This window comes from Pristiophorus japonicus, chromosome 19 (assembly GCF_044704955.1).
Source record: "Pristiophorus japonicus isolate sPriJap1 chromosome 19, sPriJap1.hap1, whole genome shotgun sequence".
In the NCBI taxonomy this organism is placed as follows: domain Eukaryota; kingdom Metazoa; phylum Chordata; class Chondrichthyes; family Pristiophoridae; genus Pristiophorus; species Pristiophorus japonicus.
In genome coordinates this window covers 75,176,461-75,195,979 of record NC_091995.1, presented here as the reverse complement: position 1 = coordinate 75,195,979, position 19,519 = coordinate 75,176,461, and the positions used below count along the sequence as shown (strand labels likewise).

Sequence of the window (19,519 nt, the reverse complement as noted above, 5' to 3'; positions counted from 1 at the left end):
GATAGATACTGACCCACAGTCCCCCCTGTACCATCACTGATAGATACAGACCCTCACAGTGCCTTCTGTACCGTTACTGATAGATATACTGACCCACAGTCTTTCCTGTACCCTCACTGATAGATACTGATCAACACAGTCCGTCCTGTACCGTCACTGATAGATACTGACCCACAGTCCATCCTGTACGCTCACTGATAGATACTGACCCACACAGTCCCTCCTGTACCGTCACTGATAGATACTGACCCACAGTCCCTCCTGTACCGTCAATGATAGATATACTGACCCACAGTCCATCCTGTACGCTCACTGATAGATACTGACCCACACAGTCCCTCCTGTACCGTCACTGATAGATACGGACCCACACAGTCCCTCCTGTACCGTCACTGATAGATACTGACCCACAGTCCCTCCTGTACCGTCACTGATAGATACTGACCCACTCAGTCCCTCCTGTACTGTCACTGATAGATACTGACCCACTCAGTCCCTCCTGTACTGTCACTGATAGATACTGACCCACACAGTCCCTCATGTACCGTCACTGATAGATACTGACCCACAGTCTCTCCTGTACTGTCACTGATAGATACTGACCCACAGTCCCTCCTGTACCCTCACTGATAGATACTGACCCACAGTCCCTCCTGTACCATCACTGATAGATATACTGACCCACAGTCCCTCCTGTACCGTCACTGATAGATACTGACCCACACAGTCCCTCCTGTACCGTCACTGATAGATACTGACCCACACAGTCTCTCCTGTTCCCTCACTGATAGATACTGACCCACACAGTCTCTCCTGTTCCCTCACTGATAGATACTGACGCACACAGTCCCTCCTGTACCCTCACTGATAGATACTGACCCACACAGTCCCTCCTGTACCGTCACTGATAGATACTGACCGCAGTCCCTCCTGCACCATCACTGATAGATACTGACCCACATAGTCTCTCCTGTACCGTCACTGATAGATACTGACCCGCACAGTACCTCTTGTACCGTCACTGATAGATACTGACCCACAGTCCCTTCTATACCGTCACTGATAGATACTGACCCCTACAGTCCCTCCCGTACTGTCACTGATAGATACTGACCCACACAGTCCCACCTGTACCCTCACTGATAGATACTGACCCACAGTCCCCCCTGTACCATCACTGATAGATACAGACCCTCACAGTGCCTTCTGTACCGTTACTGATAGATATACTGACCCACAGTCTTTCCTGTACCCTCACTGATAGATACTGATCAACACAGTCCGTCCTGTACCGTCACTGATAGATACTGACCCACAGTCCATCCTGTACGCTCACTGATAGATACTGACCCACACAGTCCCTCCTGTACCGTCACTGATAGATACTGACCCACAGTCCCTCCTGTACCGTCAATGATAGATATACTGACCCACAGTCCATCCTGTACGCTCACTGATAGATACTGACCCACACAGTCCCTCCTGTACCGTCACTGATAGATACGGACCCACACAGTCCCTCCTGTACCGTCACTGATAGATACTGACCCACAGTCCCTCCTGTACCGTCACTGATAGATACTGACCCACTCAGTCCCTCCTGTACTGTCACTGATAGATACTGACCCACTCAGTCCCTCCTGTACTGTCACTGATAGATACTGACCCACACAGTCCCTCATGTACCGTCACTGATAGATACTGACCCACAGTCTCTCCTGTACTGTCACTGATAGATACTGACCCACAGTCCCTCCTGTACCCTCACTGATAGATACTGACCCACAGTCCCTCCTGTACCATCACTGATAGATATACTGACCCACAGTCCCTCCTGTACCGTCACTGATAGATACTGACCCACACAGTCCCTCCTGTACCGTCACTGATAGATACTGACCCACACAGTCTCTCCTGTTCCCTCACTGATAGATACTGACCCACACAGTCTCTCCTGTTCCCTCACTGATAGATACTGACGCACACAGTCCCTCCTGTACCCTCACTGATAGATACTGACCGCAGTCCCTCCTGCACCATCACTGATAGATACTGACCCACAGTCTCTCCTGTACCGTCACTGATAGATACTGACCCGCACAGTACCTCTTGTACCGTCACTGATAGATACTGACCCACAGTCCCTTCTGTACCGTCACTGATAGATACTGACCCACACAGTCCCTCCCGTACTGTCACTGATAGATACTGACCCACACAGTCCCACCTGTACCCTCACTGATAGATACTGACCCACAGTCTTTCCTGTACCCTCACTGATAGATACTGATCAACACAGTCCGTCCTGTACCGTCACTGATAGATACTGACCCACAGTCCATCCTGTACGCTCACTGATAGATACTGACCCACACAGTCCCTCCTGTACCGTCACTGAAAGATACTGACCCACAGTCCCTCCTGTACCGTCACTGATAGATACTGACCCACACAGTCCCTCCTGTACCGTCAATGATAGATACTGACCCACAGTTCCTACTGTACAGTCACTGATAGATATGACCTACACAGTCCCTCCTGTAATGTCACTGATAGATACTGACCCACAGTCCCTCCTGCACCCTCACTGATAGATACTGACCCACACAGTCCCTGCTGTACCGTCACTGAGATACTGACACACACAGTCCCTCCTGTACTGTCACTGATAGATACTGACCCACAGTCCCTCCTGTCCCGTCACTGATAGATACTGACCCACATAGTCCCTCCTGTATCCTCACTGATAGATACTGACCGCAGTCCCTCCTGCACCATCACTGATAGATACTGACCCACAGTCCCTCCTGTCCCGTCACTGATAGATACTGACCCACACAGTCTCTCCTGTACCGTCACTGATAGATTCTGACCCACACAGTACCTCTTGTACCGTCACTGATAGATACTGACCCACATAGTCCCTCCTGTATCCTCACTGATAGATACTGACCGCAGTCCCTCCTGCACCATCACTGATAGATACTGACCCACACAGTCTCTCCTGTACCGTCACTGATAGATTCTGACCCACACAGTACCTCTTGTACCGTCACTGATAGATACTGACCCACAGTCTCTCCTGTACTGTCACTGATGGATACTGACCCGCACAGTACCTCTTGTTCCCTCACTGATAGATACTGACCCACACAGTCCCTCCTGTACCGTCACTGATAGATACTGACCCACAGTCCCTCCTGTACCGTCACTGATAGATACTGACCCACACAGTCTCTCCTGTTCCCTCACTGATAGATACTGACCCGCACAGTACCTCTTGTACCGTCACTGATAGATACTGACCCACAGTCCCCCCTGCACCATCACTGATAGATACTGACCCTCACAGTGCCTTCTGTACCGTTACTGATAGATATACTGACCCACAGTCTTTCCTGTACCCTCACTGATAGATACTGATCAACACAGTCCGTCCTGTACCGTCACTGATAGATACTGACCCACAGTCCATCCTGTACGCTCACTGATAGATACTGACCCACACAGTCCCTCCTGTACCGTCACTGATAGATACTGACCCACAGTCCCTCCTGTACCGTCAATGATAGATATACTGACCCACAGTCCATCCTGTACGCTCACTGATAGATACTGACCCACACAGTCCCTCCTGTACCGTCACTGATAGATACGGACCCACACAGTCCCTCCTGTACCGTCACTGATAGATACTGACCCACAGTCCCTCCTGTACTGTCACTGATAGATACTGACCCACACAGTCCCTCATGTACCGTCACTGATAGATACTGACCCACAGTCTCTCCTGTACTGTCACTGATAGATACTGACCCACACAGTCCCTCCTGTACCGTCACTGATAGATACTGACCCACAGTCCCTCCTGTACCGTCACTGATAGATACTGACCCACTCAGTCCCTCCTGTACTGTCACTGATAGATACTGACCCACACAGTCCCTCATGTACCGTCACTGATAGATACTGACCCACAGTCCCTCCTGTACCCTCACTGATAGATACTGACCCACAGTCCCTCCTGTACCATCACTGATAGATATACTGACCCACAGTCCCTCCTGTACCGTCACTGATAGATACTGACCCACACAGTCCCTCCTGTACCGTCACTGATAGATACTGACCCACACAGTCCCTCCTGTACCGTCACTGATAGATACTGACCCACAGTCCCTCCTGTACCATCACTGATAGATATACTGACCCACAGTCCCTCCTGTACCGTCACTGATAGATACTGACCCACACAGTCTCTCCTGTTCCCTCACTGATAGATACTGACCCACACAGTCCCTCCTGTACCCTCACTGATAGATACTGACCGCAGTCCCTCCTGCACCATCACTGATAGATACTTACCCACAGTCTCTCCTGTACCGTCACTGATAGATACTGACCCGCACAGTACCTCTTGTACCGTCACTGATAGATACTGACCCACAGTCCCTTCTGTACCGTCACTGATAGATACTGACCCACACAGTCCCTCCCGTACTGTCACTGATAGATACTGACCCACACAGTCCCACCTGTACCCTCACTGATAGATACTGACCCACAGTCCCCCCTGTACCATCACTGATAGATACTGACCCTCACAGTGCCTTCTGTACCGTCACTGAGATACTGACCCACACAGTCCCTCCTGTACCGTTACTGATAGATATACTGACCCACAGTCTTTCCTGTACCCTCACTGATAGATACTGATCAACACAGTCCGTCCTGTACCGTCACTGATAGATACTGACCCACAGTCCATCCTGTACGCTCACTGATAGATACTGACCCACACAGTCCCTCCTGTACCGTCACTGAAAGATACTGACCCACAGTCCCTCCTGTACCGTCACTGATAGATACTGACCCACACAGTCCCTCCTGTACCGTCAATGATAGATACTGACCCACAGTTCCTACTGTACAGTCACTGATAGATATGACCTACACAGTCCCTCCTGTAATGTCACTGATAGATACTGACCCACAGTCCCTCCTGCACCCTCACTGATAGATACTGACCCACACAGTCCCTGCTGTACCGTCACTGAGATACTGACACACACAGTCCCTCCTGTACCATCACTGATAGATACTGACCCACACAGTCCCTCCTGTACCGTCACTGATAGATACTGATCCACACAGTACCTCCTGTACTGTTACTGATAGATACTGACCCACACAGTCCCTCATGTACCGTCACTGATAGATACTGACCCACAGTCCCTCCTGTACCGTCACTGATAGATACTGACCCACAGTCCCTCCTGTACCGTCACTGATAGATATACTGACCCACAGTCCCTCCTGTACCGTCACTGATAGATACTGACCCACACAGTCCCTCCTGTGCCGTCACTGATAGATACTGACCCACACAGTCTCTCCTGTACCGTCACTGATAGATACTGACCCACAGTCCCTCCTGTATCCTCACTGATAGATACTGACCGCAGTCCCTCCTGCACCATCACTGATAGATACTGACCCACAGTCCCTCCTGTCCCGTCACTGATAGATACTGACCCACACAGTCTCTCCTGTACCGTCACTGATGGATACTGACCCGCACAGTACCTCTTGTACCGTCACTGATAGATACTGACCCACACAGTCCCTCCTGTACCATCACTGATAGATACTGACCCACACAGTCCCTCCTGTACCGTCACTGATAGATACTGACCCACACAGTCCCTCCTGTACCGTCACTGATAGATACTGACCCACAGTCCCTCCTGTACCCTCACTGATAGATACTGACCCACACAGTCTCTCCTGTTCCCTCACTGATAGATACTGACCCACACAGTCCCTCCTGTACCCTCACTGATAGATACTGACCGCAGTCCCTCCTGCACCATCACTGATAGATACTGACCCACAGTCCCTCCTGTACCGTCACTGATAGATACTGACCCACACAGTCTCTCCTGTTCCCTCACTGATAGATACTGACCCACACAGTCCCTCCTGTACCCTCACTGATAGATACTGACCGCAGTCCCTCCTGCACCATCACTGATAGATACTGACCCACACAGTCTCTCCTGTACCGTCACTGATAGATACTGACCCGCACAGTACCTCTTCTACCGTCACTGATAGATACTGACCCACAGTCCCTTCTGTACCGTCACTGATAGATACTGACCCCAACAGTCCCTCCCGTACTGTCACTGATAGATACTGACCCACACAGTCCCACCTGTCCCCTCACTGATAGATACTGACCCACAGTACCCCCTGTACCATCACGGATATATACTGACCCTCACAGTGCCTTCTGTACCGTTACTGATAGATATACTGACCCACAGTCTTTCCTGTACCCTCACTGATAGATACTGATCAACACAGTCCGTCCTGTACCGTCACTGATAGATACTGACCCACAGTCCATCCTGTACGCTCACTGATAGATACTGACCCACACAGTCCCTCCTGTACCGTCACTGATAGATACTGACCCACAGTCCCTCCTGTACCGTCAATGATAGATATACTGACCCACAGTCCATCCTGTACGCTCACTGATAGATACTGACCCACACAGTCCCTCCTGTACCGTCACTGATAGATACGGACCCACACAGTCCCTCCTGTACCGTCACTGATAGATACTGACCCACAGTCCCTCCTGTACCGTCACTGATAGATACTGACCCACTCAGTCCCTCCTGTACTGTCACTGATAGATACTGACCCACACAGTCCCTAATGTACCGTCACTGATAGATACTGACCCACAGTCTCTCCTGTACTGTCACTGATAGATACTGACCCACAGTCCCTCCTGTACCCTCACTGATAGATACTGACCCACAGTCCCTCCTGCATCATCACTGATAGATACTGACCCACAGTCTCTCCTGTACTGTCACTGATAGATACTGACCCACAGTCTCTCCTGTACTGTCACTGATAGATACTGACCCACAGTCCCTCCTGTACCATCACTGATAGATATACTGACCCACAGTCCCTCCTGTACCGTCACTGATAGATACTGACCCACACAGTCCCTCCTGTACCGTCACTGATAGATACTGACCCACACAGTCCCTCCTGTACCGTCACTGATAGATACTGACCCACACAGTCTCTCCTGTACCGTCACTGATAGATACTGACCCACAGTCCCTCCTGTACCGTCACTGATAGATACTGACCCACACAGTCCCTCCTGTACCGTCACTGATAGATACTGACCCACACAGTCTCTCCTGTACCATCACTGATAGATACTGATCCACAGTCCCTCCTGTACCGTCACTGATAGATACTGACCCACAGTCCCTCCTGTACCGTCACTGATAGATACTGACCGCAGTCCCTCCTGTACTGTCACTGATAGATACTGACCCACATAGTCTCTCCTGTTCCCTCACTGATAGATACTGACCCACACAGTCCCTCCCGTACCGTCACTGATAGATACTGACCCACACAGTCTCTCCTGTTCCCTCACTGATAGATACTGACCCGCACAGTCCCTCCCGTACCGTCACTGATAGATACTGACCCACATAGTCCCTCCTGTATCCTCACTGATAGATACTGACCGCAGTCCCTCCTGCACCATCACTGATAGATACTGACCCACAGTCCCTCCTGTCCCGTCACTGATAGATACTGACCCACACAGTCTCTCCTGTACCGTCACTGATAGATACTGACCCGCACAGTACCTCTTGTACCGTCACTGATAGATTCTGACCCACAGTCCCTCCTGTTCCCTCACTGATAGATACTGACCCACACAGTCTCTCCTGTACCCTCACTGATAGATACTGACCGCAGTCCCTCCTGCACCATCACTGATAGATACTGACCCACACAGTCTCTCCTGTACCGTCACTGATAGATACTGACCCGCACAGTACCTCTTGTACCGTCACTGATAGATACTGACCCACAGTCCCTTCTGTACCGTCACTGATAGATACTGACCCCTACAGTCCCTCCCATACTGTCACTGATAGATACTGACCCACACAGTCCCACCTGTACCCTCACTGATAGATACTGACCCACAGTCCCCCCTGTACCATCACTGATAGATACTGACCCTCACAGTGTCTTCTGTACCGTCACTGAGATACTGACCCACATAGTCCCTCCTGTACCGTTACTGATAGATATACTGACCCACAGTCTTTCCTGTACCCTCACTGATAGATACTGATCAACACAGTCCCTCCTGTACCATCACTGAGATACTGACCCACAGTCGTTCCTGTACCATCACTGAGATACTGATCCACATAGTCCCTCCTGTACCGTCACTGATAGATACTGACCCACACAGTCCCTCCTGTACCGTCACTGATAGATACTGACTCATAGTCTTTCCTGTACCCTCACTGATAGATACTGACCCACACAGTCCCACCTGTAGCCTCACTGATAGATACTGACCCACAGTCCCCCCTGTACCATCACTGATAGATACTGACCCTCACAGTGCCTTCTGTACCGTCACTGAGATACTGACCCACACAGTCCCTCCTGTACCGTTACTGATAGATATACTGACCCACAGTCTTTCCTGTACCCTCACTGATAGATACTGATCAACACAGTCCGTCCTCTACCGTCACTGATAGATACTGACCCACAGTCCATCCTGTACGCTCACTGATAGATACTGACCCACACAGTCCCTCCTGTACCGTCACTGAAAGATACTGACCCACAGTCCCTCCTGTACCGTCACTGATAGATACTGACCCACACAGTCCCTCCTGTACCGTCAATGATAGATACTGACCCACAGTTCCTACTGTACAGTCACTGATAGATATGACCTACACAGTCCCTCCTGTAATGTCACTGATAGATACTGACCCACAGTCCCTCCTGCACCCTCACTGATAGATACTGACCCACACAGTCCCTGCTGTACCGTCACTGAGATACTGACACACACAGTCCCTCCTGTACCATCACTGATAGATACTGACCCACACAGTCCCTCCTGTACCGTCACTGATAGATACTGATCCACACAGTACCTCCTGTACTGTTACTGATAGATACTGACCCACACAGTCCCTCATGTACCGTCACTGATAGATACTGACCCACAGTCTCTCCTGTACCGTCACTGATAGATACTGACCCACAGTCCCTCCTGTACCGTCACTGATAGATACTGACCCACAGTCCCTCCTGTACCGTCACTGATAGATATACTGACCCACAGTCCCTCCTGTACCGTCACTGATAGATACTGACCCACACAGTCCCTCCTGTACCGTCACTGATAGATACTGACCCACACAGTCTCTCCTGTACCGTCACTGATAGATACTGACCCACAGTCCCTCCTGTATCCTCACTGATAGATGCTGACCGCAGTCCCTCCTGCACCATCACTGATAGATACTGACCCACAGTCCCTCCTGTCCCGTCACTGATAGATACTGACCCACACAGTCTCTCCTGTACCGTCACTGATGGATACTGACCCGCACAGTACCTCTTGTACCGTCACTGATAGATACTGACCCACACAGTCCCTCCTGTACCATCACTGATAGATACTGACCCACACAGTCCCTCCTGTACCGTCACTGATAGATACTGATCCACACAGTACCTCCTGTACTGTTACTGATAGATACTGACCCACACAGTCCCTCATGTACCGTCACTGATAGATACTGACCCACAGTCTCTCCTGTACCGTCACTGATAGATACTGACCCACAGTCCCTACTGTACTGTCACTGATAGATACTGACCCACACAGTCTCTCCTGTTCCCTCACTGATAGATACTGACCCACACAGTCCCTCCCGTACCGTCACTGATAGATACTGACCCACACAGTCTCTCCTGTTCCCTCACTGATAGATACTGACCCGCACAGTCCCTCCCGTACCGTCACTGATAGATACTGACCCACATAGTCCCTCCTGTATCCTCACTGATAGATACTGACCGCAGTCCCTCCTGCACCATCACTGATAGATACTGACCCACAGTCCCTCCTGTCCCGTCACTGATAGATACTGACCCACACAGTCTCTCCTGTACCGTCACTGATGGATACTGACCCGCACAGTACCTCTTGTACCGTCACTGATAGATACTGACCCACACAGTCCCTCCTGTACCGTCACTGATAGATACTGACCCACAGTCCCTCCTGTACCGTCACTGATAGATACTGACCCACACAGTCTCTCCTGTTCCCTCACTGATAGATACTGACCCACACAGTCCCTCCTGTACCCTCACTGATAGATACTGACCGCAGTCCCTCCTGCACCATCACTGATAGATACTGACCCACACAGTCTCTCCTGTACCGTCACTGATAGATACTGACCCGCACAGTACCTCTTCTACCGTCACTGATAGATACTGACCCACAGTCCCTTCTGTACCGTCACTGATAGATACTGACCCCTACAGTCCCTCCCGTACTGTCACTGATAGATACTGACCCACACAGTCCCACCTGTACCCTCACTGATAGATACTGACCCACAGTACCCCCTGTACCATCACGGATAGATACTGACCCTCACAGTGCCTTCTGTACCGTTACTGATAGATATACTGACCCACAGTCTTTCCTGTACCCTCACTGATAGATACTGATCAACACAGTCCGTCCTGTACCGTCACTGATAGATACTGACCCACAGTCCATCCTGTACGCTCACTGATAGATACTGACCCACACAGTCCCTCCTGTACCGTCACTGATAGATACTGACCCACAGTCCCTCCTGTACCGTCAATGATAGATATACTGACCCACAGTCCATCCTGTACGCTCACTGATAGATACTGACCCACACAGTCCCTCCTGTACCGTCACTGATAGATACGGACCCACACAGTCCCTCCTGTACCGTCACTGATAGATACTGACCCACAGTCCCTCCTGTACCGTCACTGATAGATACTGACCCACTCAGTCCCTCCTGTACTGTCACTGATAGATACTGACCCACACAGTCCCTAATGTACCGTCACTGATAGATACTGACCCACAGTCTCTCCTGTACTGTCACTGATAGATACTGACCCACAGTCCCTCCTGTACCCTCACTGATAGATACTGACCCACAGTCCCTCCTGTACCATCACTGATAGATATACTGACCCACAGTCCCTCCTGTACCGTCACTGATAGATACTGACCCACACAGTCCCTCCTGTACCGTCACTGATAGATAGTGACCCACACAGTCCCTCCTGTACCGTCACTGATAGATACTGACCCACAGTCCCTCCTGTACCATCACTGATAGATATACTGACCCACAGTCCCTCCTGTACCGTCACTGATAGATACTGACCGACACAGTCTCTCCTGTACCGTCACTGATATATACTGACCCACAGTCCCTCCTGTACCGTCAATGATAGCTATACTGACCCACAGTCCCTCCTGTACTGTCACTGATAGATACTGACCCACACAGTCCCTCCTGTTCCCTCACTGATAGATACTGACACACAGTCCCTCCTGTACCGTCAATGATAGCTATACTGACCCACACAGTCCCTCCTGTACTGTCACTGATAGATACTGACCCACAGTCCCTCCCGTACCGTCACTGATAGATACTGACCCACACAGTCTCTCCTGTACTGTCACTGATAGATACTGACCCACACAGTCCCTTCTGTACTGTCACTGATAGATACTGACCCACACAGTCCCTCCTGTACCGTCACTGATAGATACTGACCCGCACAGTCCCTCCTGTACTGTCACTGATAGATACTGACCCACACAGTCTCTCCTGTTCCCTCACTGATAGATACTGACCCGCACAGTCCCTCCCGTACCGTCACTGATAGATACTGACCCACAGTCCCTCCTGTATCCTCACTGATAGATACTGACCGCAGTCCCTCCTGCACCATCACTGATAGATACTGACCCACAGTCCCTCCTGTCCCGTCACTGATAGATACTGACCCGCACAGTACCTCTTGTACCGTCACTGATAGATTCTGACCCACACAGTCTCTCCTGTTCCCTCACTGATAGATACTGACCCACACAGTCCCTCCTGTACCCTCACTGATAGATACTGACCGCAGTCCCTCCTGCACCATCACTGATAGATACTGACCCACACAGTCTCTCCTGTACCGTCACTGATAGATACTGACCCGCACAGTACCTCTTGTACCGTCACTGATAGATACTGACCCACAGTCCCTTCTGTACCGTCACTGATAGATACTGACCCCTACAGTCCCTCCCATACCGTCACTGAGATACTGACCCACACAGTCCCACCTGTACCCTCACTGATAGATACTGACCCACAGTCCCCCCTGTACCATCACTGATAGATACTGATCAACACAGTCCCTCCTGTTCCATCACTGAGATACTGACCCACAGTCGTTCCTGTACCATCACTGAGATACTGATCCACATAGTCCCTCCTGTACCGTCACTGATAGATACTGACCCACACAGTCCCTCCTGTACCGTCACTGATAGATACTGACTCATAGTCTTTCCTGTACCCTCACTGATAGATACTGACCCACAGTCCCTCCTGTACCCTCACTGATAGATACTGACCCACAGTCCCTCCTGTATCGTCACTGATAGATACTGACCCACAGTCTTTCCTGTACACTCACTGATAGATACTGATCCACACAGTCCCTCCTGTACTGTCACTAATAGATACTGACCCACACAGTCCCTCATGTACCGTCACTGATAGACACTGACCCACAAAGTCCCTCCTGTACCATCACTGATAGATACTGACCCACACAGAGTTTTTGCCTCTGTTCTGTTCATTTTACTTTCAATAATTTTATTTTGCACGGCTCCTCCATGTTGACCTGTCAACATCCAGTTGATATGGAGCAGACAATGGGAAGAAAGCAGTTATCCCGGGCTGTGACTGGTCTCTATGGTAACAGCACTGACAGATCCCATTGTGTGGAGCAGGTAGTCTGACTGGTGGTAGTGCAGATTACTTCCACTTACTGCATGACTCACACTGCGGGGACATTTCACCATGTCACTCATGGTACCGTGCTAATTTACCGCATCACTCGTAAGATTCCATTGTGCTTCAAGAGCCTTCCTGTGGTCTAATGGAGTAGTATTACACTAAACTTCACAGGATAATTACATACCCTGGGTTATTACACTGCAGAGACGCCACCACCTGAGTATGTGACGTGGGGGCGATTTTAACCCTACTTGCTCAGCAGAAACCGGGCGGGTGGGCAGTTAAAATCGCCCTGGCTCTTCCCTATCCGAAAGCCGCCATGATCGCAACATCTGCGATTTTAGAAAGAAAGAAAGACTTGAATTTATATAGAGCCTTTCACGACCACTCAAAGCGCTTTACAGCCAATGGAGCACCTTTTGAGTGTAGTCACTGTTGTAATGTGGGATACGCGGCAGCCAATTTGCGCACAGCAAGCTCCCACAAACAGCAATGTGATAACGACCAGGTAATCTGTTTTTGTTATGTTGATTGAGAGATAAATATTGGCCAGGACACCGGGGATAACTCCGTTGCTCGTCTTTGAAATCATGCGATAGGATCTTTTACGTCCACCTGAGAGAACAGACGGGGCCTCGGTTTAACGTCTCATCCGAAAGACGACACCTCCGACAGTGCAGCGCTCCCTCTGCATTGCACTGGGAGTGTCAGCCTAGGTTTACATACTCAAGTTCCTGGAGTGGAACTTGAACCCACAACCTTCTGACTCAGAGGGAGAGTGCGACCCACTGAGCCACGAATGACAGCACTTTAACCTGCTCTTCTGAGCGGGCAGCAAGGACACACGGCCGGAGTGAGCAGCGTCCTTCTTTACACAGGCACGTTGTGACCCAATTACATCATTGAGACCCGACTGTAATTTTAACTCCAGCCTGAACGGGGAATCCACCTGCAGTTAAAATCGGGGTTGTACATTGGCCGGGATCAGTGAAATTGAAATCTTAGGTGTTTAACCACTGTGAGCAAAGTCTCTGAAGGCACAATGCAGGAGAGGAAGAAGGTCAATAAGGTCCAGTCTGTGCCCTGATCGTTTCTTAGCTCAGTGCCACGGTCACTATAGCGATTTGAGGTGGTGCCAAGGCTGGAGACTTCATATCTCTGATCAGAAATACAGGAGAATTTACCAGTGTTTAGGCTTGTGTACAGCATAAACTCCAGCATGGGTCTGTTGGGCTTAATGGCCCTGTTTCTGAGCTGTAAATGCTTTTCCTTCTCATCCTTACTTTCAAATCCCTCCATGGCCTCACCCCTCCCTATCTCTGTAATCTCCTCCAGCCTCACAACCCCCCGAGATGTCTGCGCTCCTCAAATTCTGCCCTCCTGAGCATCCCTGATTATAATCGCTCAACCATTGGTGGCCGTGCCTTCAGCTGCCTGGGCCCCAAGCTCTGGAACTCCCTCCCTAAACCTCTCCGCCTCTCTACCTCTCTTTCCTCCTTCAACACACTCCTCTTTGACCTTCCTGCCTTAATTTCTACTTATGCGGCTCGGTGTCAAATTTTTATCACATAATGCTCCTGTGAAGCGCCTTGGGACGTTTCATTATGTTAAAGGGGCTATATAAACACAAATTGTTGTTGTTGTATTCCATAGATTTCTTTCTTCAGATACAGTGATGGACAGGACCAATCTTACAAATGAAGACCAATCAATTATGGTACGGGGGAAATTGATCGATAAGTAGCTCTAAGTATTTACTCCAAGAATTACCTCCCTCCTTAAACTAGATAAATGTTGATGATCAGACACAATGAGTGAACCATACCATGGATGACGATTTCTTGCTCCTTTCCTTCTCCATTTTTTTGATGAAGCAGGCCTCGTCCGAGCTGGAGCCACCCTTTAACCTGAAGGACAGATTGCGGTATAGTCGCTTGGCAGCATTTGGAGACATGGGCCCCAGTGACTTCCTCCTCTGGAGAGGCTCCCTAATTGGCTGCGTCATTTTACTCAGCATTCACCTGGGAAGAAAGACATTCCTAATTTGCTTTGTCAAAGATTTATGCAGGAAAATCTGACTGGCTCAAAAACCCTGGAGATATTTTGGTGTCCCCTCTCCCCTTCCCTCCCATCTTCCTCTCCCTCTCCATCCTCCTCATTCCCCTCCTACCTCCCCCCTCCCATCCCATCTCCATCTCCCTCCCCTTCTCCCTCCCCCTCCCCCTCTTTCCCCGCTCCCTCCTCCTCTCCCTCCCCCTCACTCCCCTAACCCCTCTCGCCTCATCTCCTTCCCCTTCTCCCTTACCCTTCCCCTCTTTCCCTGCTCAATCTCCCTTCCCTCTCCCTCCCCTGCCCTTTCCCTCCCTCCCCCTCTTCCTTCCCTCTTTCTCCCCTTCCCCTTCCTCCCCCTCCACCCCTCCTCTCCCCTCCCCCTCTCCCCCTTCTTCCTTCCTCCTCTCCCCTTCCCCTCTCCCTCCCCTCTCCCTCCCTGCTCCCTTTCTCCCCCTCACTAGTCTCCCCTCCCCCTCTTCCTCCCCTTCTACCCTCCCTCCCCCTCTTCCCTCCCTTCCCCTCTTCCCTCCCTCCCCCTCACTCCCCTCCTCTCTGTTGCTCCCTCCCTTTCCCTTTCCCCCTTTCCATCCACCACCTCCCCTCCACCCAGTTGCCGTCCCCCATGCCCAGAAGGCTGAGGTAACGTTCGATCAGTGGCGGCAGCAGGTTGCGTCCCTGGCCAAGCTGGCAAGTGAGCCCTAGACCTTCCCCACTGCTGAGAATCCAGCCACTCGGAAGTGTGGAGCTGCATGCCATAGCGACTATCCCAGTCTGACTGTTCCTCCGCCCCAGTAGCCACTGCTGTGGCTGGGATCGGGAACCCGACGGGTAGAGAATCTCGTGCATAGACTAGCCACCCGCCTGTTGTCGCTCCCGTTGGAACGGCCTTGGACTGAGGAGACCTAAGATGCAAGGTCTCTGATTTGGAGAGGGCAGAGGCCTGGGCCAGCTTGGTTCATGCACGCTCGTCAACCTAAGAACTTCAGAAAAGCTCACATCTCAAAAAGGAGCGTACAACTGCAAAACAGCCTCGACTGAAAGCCTACATAACCAAGGCACGGCCTCAGGGTGACTGAATAATTTACGCTCCTCTTTTAACTGAATTTTCGAAGTTTTATTAGAGTTTCCTGATCACATTCTGCAATTCGCTTTGTTTTTGAAACCCAATGGCCTCACATGACATATAAAAAAAAAATAGTTACAGTGGGACTGCAGTGGGCCATGAATCAGTCAGGAATTAAGCCGTAGTTACACTCAATATTCCATCAGTTGTACATTAAGAGAAAAGAAAACTGAATTGCATACATAAAAGTGCCATTTTTACTGTAATAGGTTTACGTATTTTGAACTCTGATTGTGCAAAATGCATCTCTGGTGGAGGGAGATGTTCTTCCAGAATGGAAAGCAGCAACTTACCTTAGTCAGGCCGTATGCCCATCGATCAATTTAAACTGGAAGGTCAAGGGCTCACACAATGGAATCTTTTGGTGTTCAATATCCTTGCTTGGACGACACTACATCAGAGCAGAACTTGGGAGGTCATGTTCCCACGATTGACCCTGAAAAAAACAATCATAAATTCACGAGTGATGTCCAGCACTTTTATCGACCTGGTGATAACTTTCCTGCCTTTGTCACTGGAGGTGTGGGATTGGGAATACAGCTCGGTTCATTACTGGAGGTGTGGGATTGGGATCGGTTCGTTACTGGAGGTGTGGGATTGGGAACACAGCTCGGTTCATTACTGGAGGTGTGGGATTGGGATCGGTTCGTTACTGGAGGTGTGGGATTGGGAACACAGCTCGGTTCGTTACTGGAGGTGTGGGATTGGGAACACATTTCGGTTCGTTACTGGAGGTGTGGGATTGGAAACACAGCTCGGTTCATTACTGGAGGTGTAGGATTGGGAACACATTTTGGTTCGTTACTGGAGGTGTGGGATTGGAAACACAGCTCGGTTCATTACTGGAGGTGTGGGCAGGACAGACAGTTCAGTTCAGCAGTAGCCAGGGGTTTGGATTGCAATCGTTTGGAAAGGGCTGGGTTTGGGGAGGAGAGGGGAAGCAGTACTTAAGGTTTCCAATTCCAATCGCAATTCCTCTAATAGAAGCAGCATGTGTACACCAAGATAGACTTGCATTTCTATAGCACCTTTCACGGCACCGGACGTTCCAAAGCGCTTTACAGCCAATGAAGTACTTTTGAAGTGTAGTCACTGTTGTAATTAGGCAACGTGGCAGCCAATTTGCACACAGCAAGCTGCCACAAACAGCAATGTGATAATGACCACATGACTGTTACATAAGAACATAAGAATTAGGAGCAGGAGTAGGCCATTCGGCCCCTCGAGCCTGCTCCACCATTCAATGAGATCATGGCTGATCTTTAACCTCAACTCCACTTTCCCACCCAATCTCCATATCCCTTGATTCCCTTAGAGTCCAAAAATCTATCGATCTCAGAGTGAACATATTCAACGATTCACCATCCATAGTCCTCTGGGGTAGAAAATTCCAAAGATTCACAACCCTCTGAGTGAAGAAATTCCTCCTCATCTCAGTCCCAAATGGCCGACCACTTATCCTGAGACTGTGGCCCCTAGTTCTAGACACGCCAGCCAGGGGGAAACAACCTCTCAGCATCTACCCTGTCAATCCTCCTCTGAATCTTGTATGTTTCAATGAGATAAAGTTACGTCGGTAAACGTGACACAACAAACTCCTACAAATAACATTGAGCTGAACGATGGGGCTAATCTTTATTTCAAGGCTTCTGCTGTGTCGCAAGAGATGACCCTGCAATTAGAAAGTTCTGGTAAGCCTGCTGTTTTTTCACGGCCGGACTATAAAACGGTAAATAAAAAAAGGAAAGAAGCACTTTAAGAACCTCGAGATAAGCCATTGCTTATCAGCAAGAAGTCACTGTGGGAGCTGATTGAAAAGGCTGGAGCCAGTACTTGCCAAAATTGTTTTGTAAGAATGTGGACAGGATTATGAAATGATGTTGACAATCCAGCTGCCCCTTCATATATTTGTTCTAAATTTACAGCTTTGTTGCTTAATGCAGGGGTACGGCAGCATAGTGGTTATGTTACTGGACTATAATCCAGAGGCCTGGACTAATGAACCCGAGCCATGAGTTCAAATCCCACCACGGCAGCTGGGGAATTTAAACTCCGTTAATTCTGGAATAAAAAAGCTCGGGCTAGAAATTCATTTGATTAGTGCCACCCGTTAGTGCCCGAGAGGAGTGCTAACGGTCGGCTAAGCGCTTACCGCCCGAACGCTGCGCTGCCAGTGCCTCCCGTGAACTTCAGTGGCGGTGTCGCGGCGGCACTAACAGGTAGCGCTGTGTTCTCTAGCGCCACCCACTTGGTGACGTCAAGAATGTGCAACTCCCCGTTAGCGCTGCGATCACTAACCTCAATGTTTTCGCCTGCCGCTAATCCCGACAGGGAAAGCCGGCATCCTGAAAAAGCTCCCGGGGCGATATTTCAACGGATCACCAGGTGGGTCTTTAGGATGCACATTATTTATATTCATGTAACTCTCTTAGCTGTTCAACACTGTTGCCAATGTAAACATTCCTCCCTTCCATTTTCTTTCAGTTTTCGGGCGGTCCAGCCGACCTCCCCTTTAGGCGCTGGGATGCCGGTTTCGTAGCACTATAACTTCAGCAGCGCTCTCGTGATAATGCCCCAGGATCAGGTTAGCGGTCTAAGAGGGGTGTAGAATGCTTCCCTTAGTGCTCTACTCCCCTCCTTGGGCGCTAAAAATCAATATCCCGGTTGGAGGTGGTAAACATCACCTGGCGTTAAAGTTAGCTATCAGTCACCACCTCAAACCGGGCTATAATGAATTTTTAGCCCCTGGTTTCAGTAATGGTGATCATAAAACTACCGGATTGTGGTAAAAACCCATCTGGTTCACTAATGTCCTTTAGGGAAAGAAATCTGCCATCCTTACCCAGTCTGGGATATGAGTTTGAGCCTTTCTTTTATATCATAGGCAGTCCCTCGAGCGAGGATGACTTGCTTCCACGAGAGTTCACAGATGTTTCAATGAAGGACCCGATGTTCCAGTCCTGAACTCAGTTGAGGGGGTGGAAGATGCCTCTGCGTGAATTTTTTTAACGTGGGGTGACCGTTGCACACCAGCCACCACACGGGCTTGACAGAGCTAGGTCTTTATCCAGTTGGAAGGGATTAACCAGGACGACTGCAGACCTGCTCTGCTGCACGGACCTAGTGCACGCACATATTGCAGTGTGGGCAGTGTGTATATATAGTGTATATATATATATATATATATATATATAGTGTGTGTGTATGTATTTAATGGTACAAGATGCCATCAAGGAACACATGTTGAGTACCTGTAAACTAGCAGTATTGACCTGATTAATCATTAAGTTACAATGTATTAAATTGCTCACTAGCACACACATCCAGGCACGGAAATTGGTCGTCGTTGAGCGGGGCTAAAAACCCCAAGGATGCT

At 49.9% G+C, this 19,519-nt stretch overlaps 1 protein-coding gene across 1 annotated transcript in view; it reads right to left on the bottom strand.

The window, feature by feature from the left end:
* LOC139230491 (ankyrin repeat and fibronectin type-III domain-containing protein 1-like) overlaps positions 1–16,567 on the bottom strand; it is a 121,584-nt gene extending 105,017 nt beyond the window's left edge. The window contains exons 1-2 of the mRNA XM_070862313.1: positions 16,437–16,567; positions 14,794–14,989 (exon numbers count right to left, since the gene is read on the bottom strand). Coding sequence (XP_070718414.1) covers positions 14,794–14,985 — 192 coding nt within the window. The 5' untranslated portion in view covers positions 14,986–14,989; positions 16,437–16,567. The remainder of the gene's footprint in view (positions 1–14,793; positions 14,990–16,436) is intronic.
* Between the last annotated feature and the right edge of the window lie 2,952 nt (positions 16,568–19,519).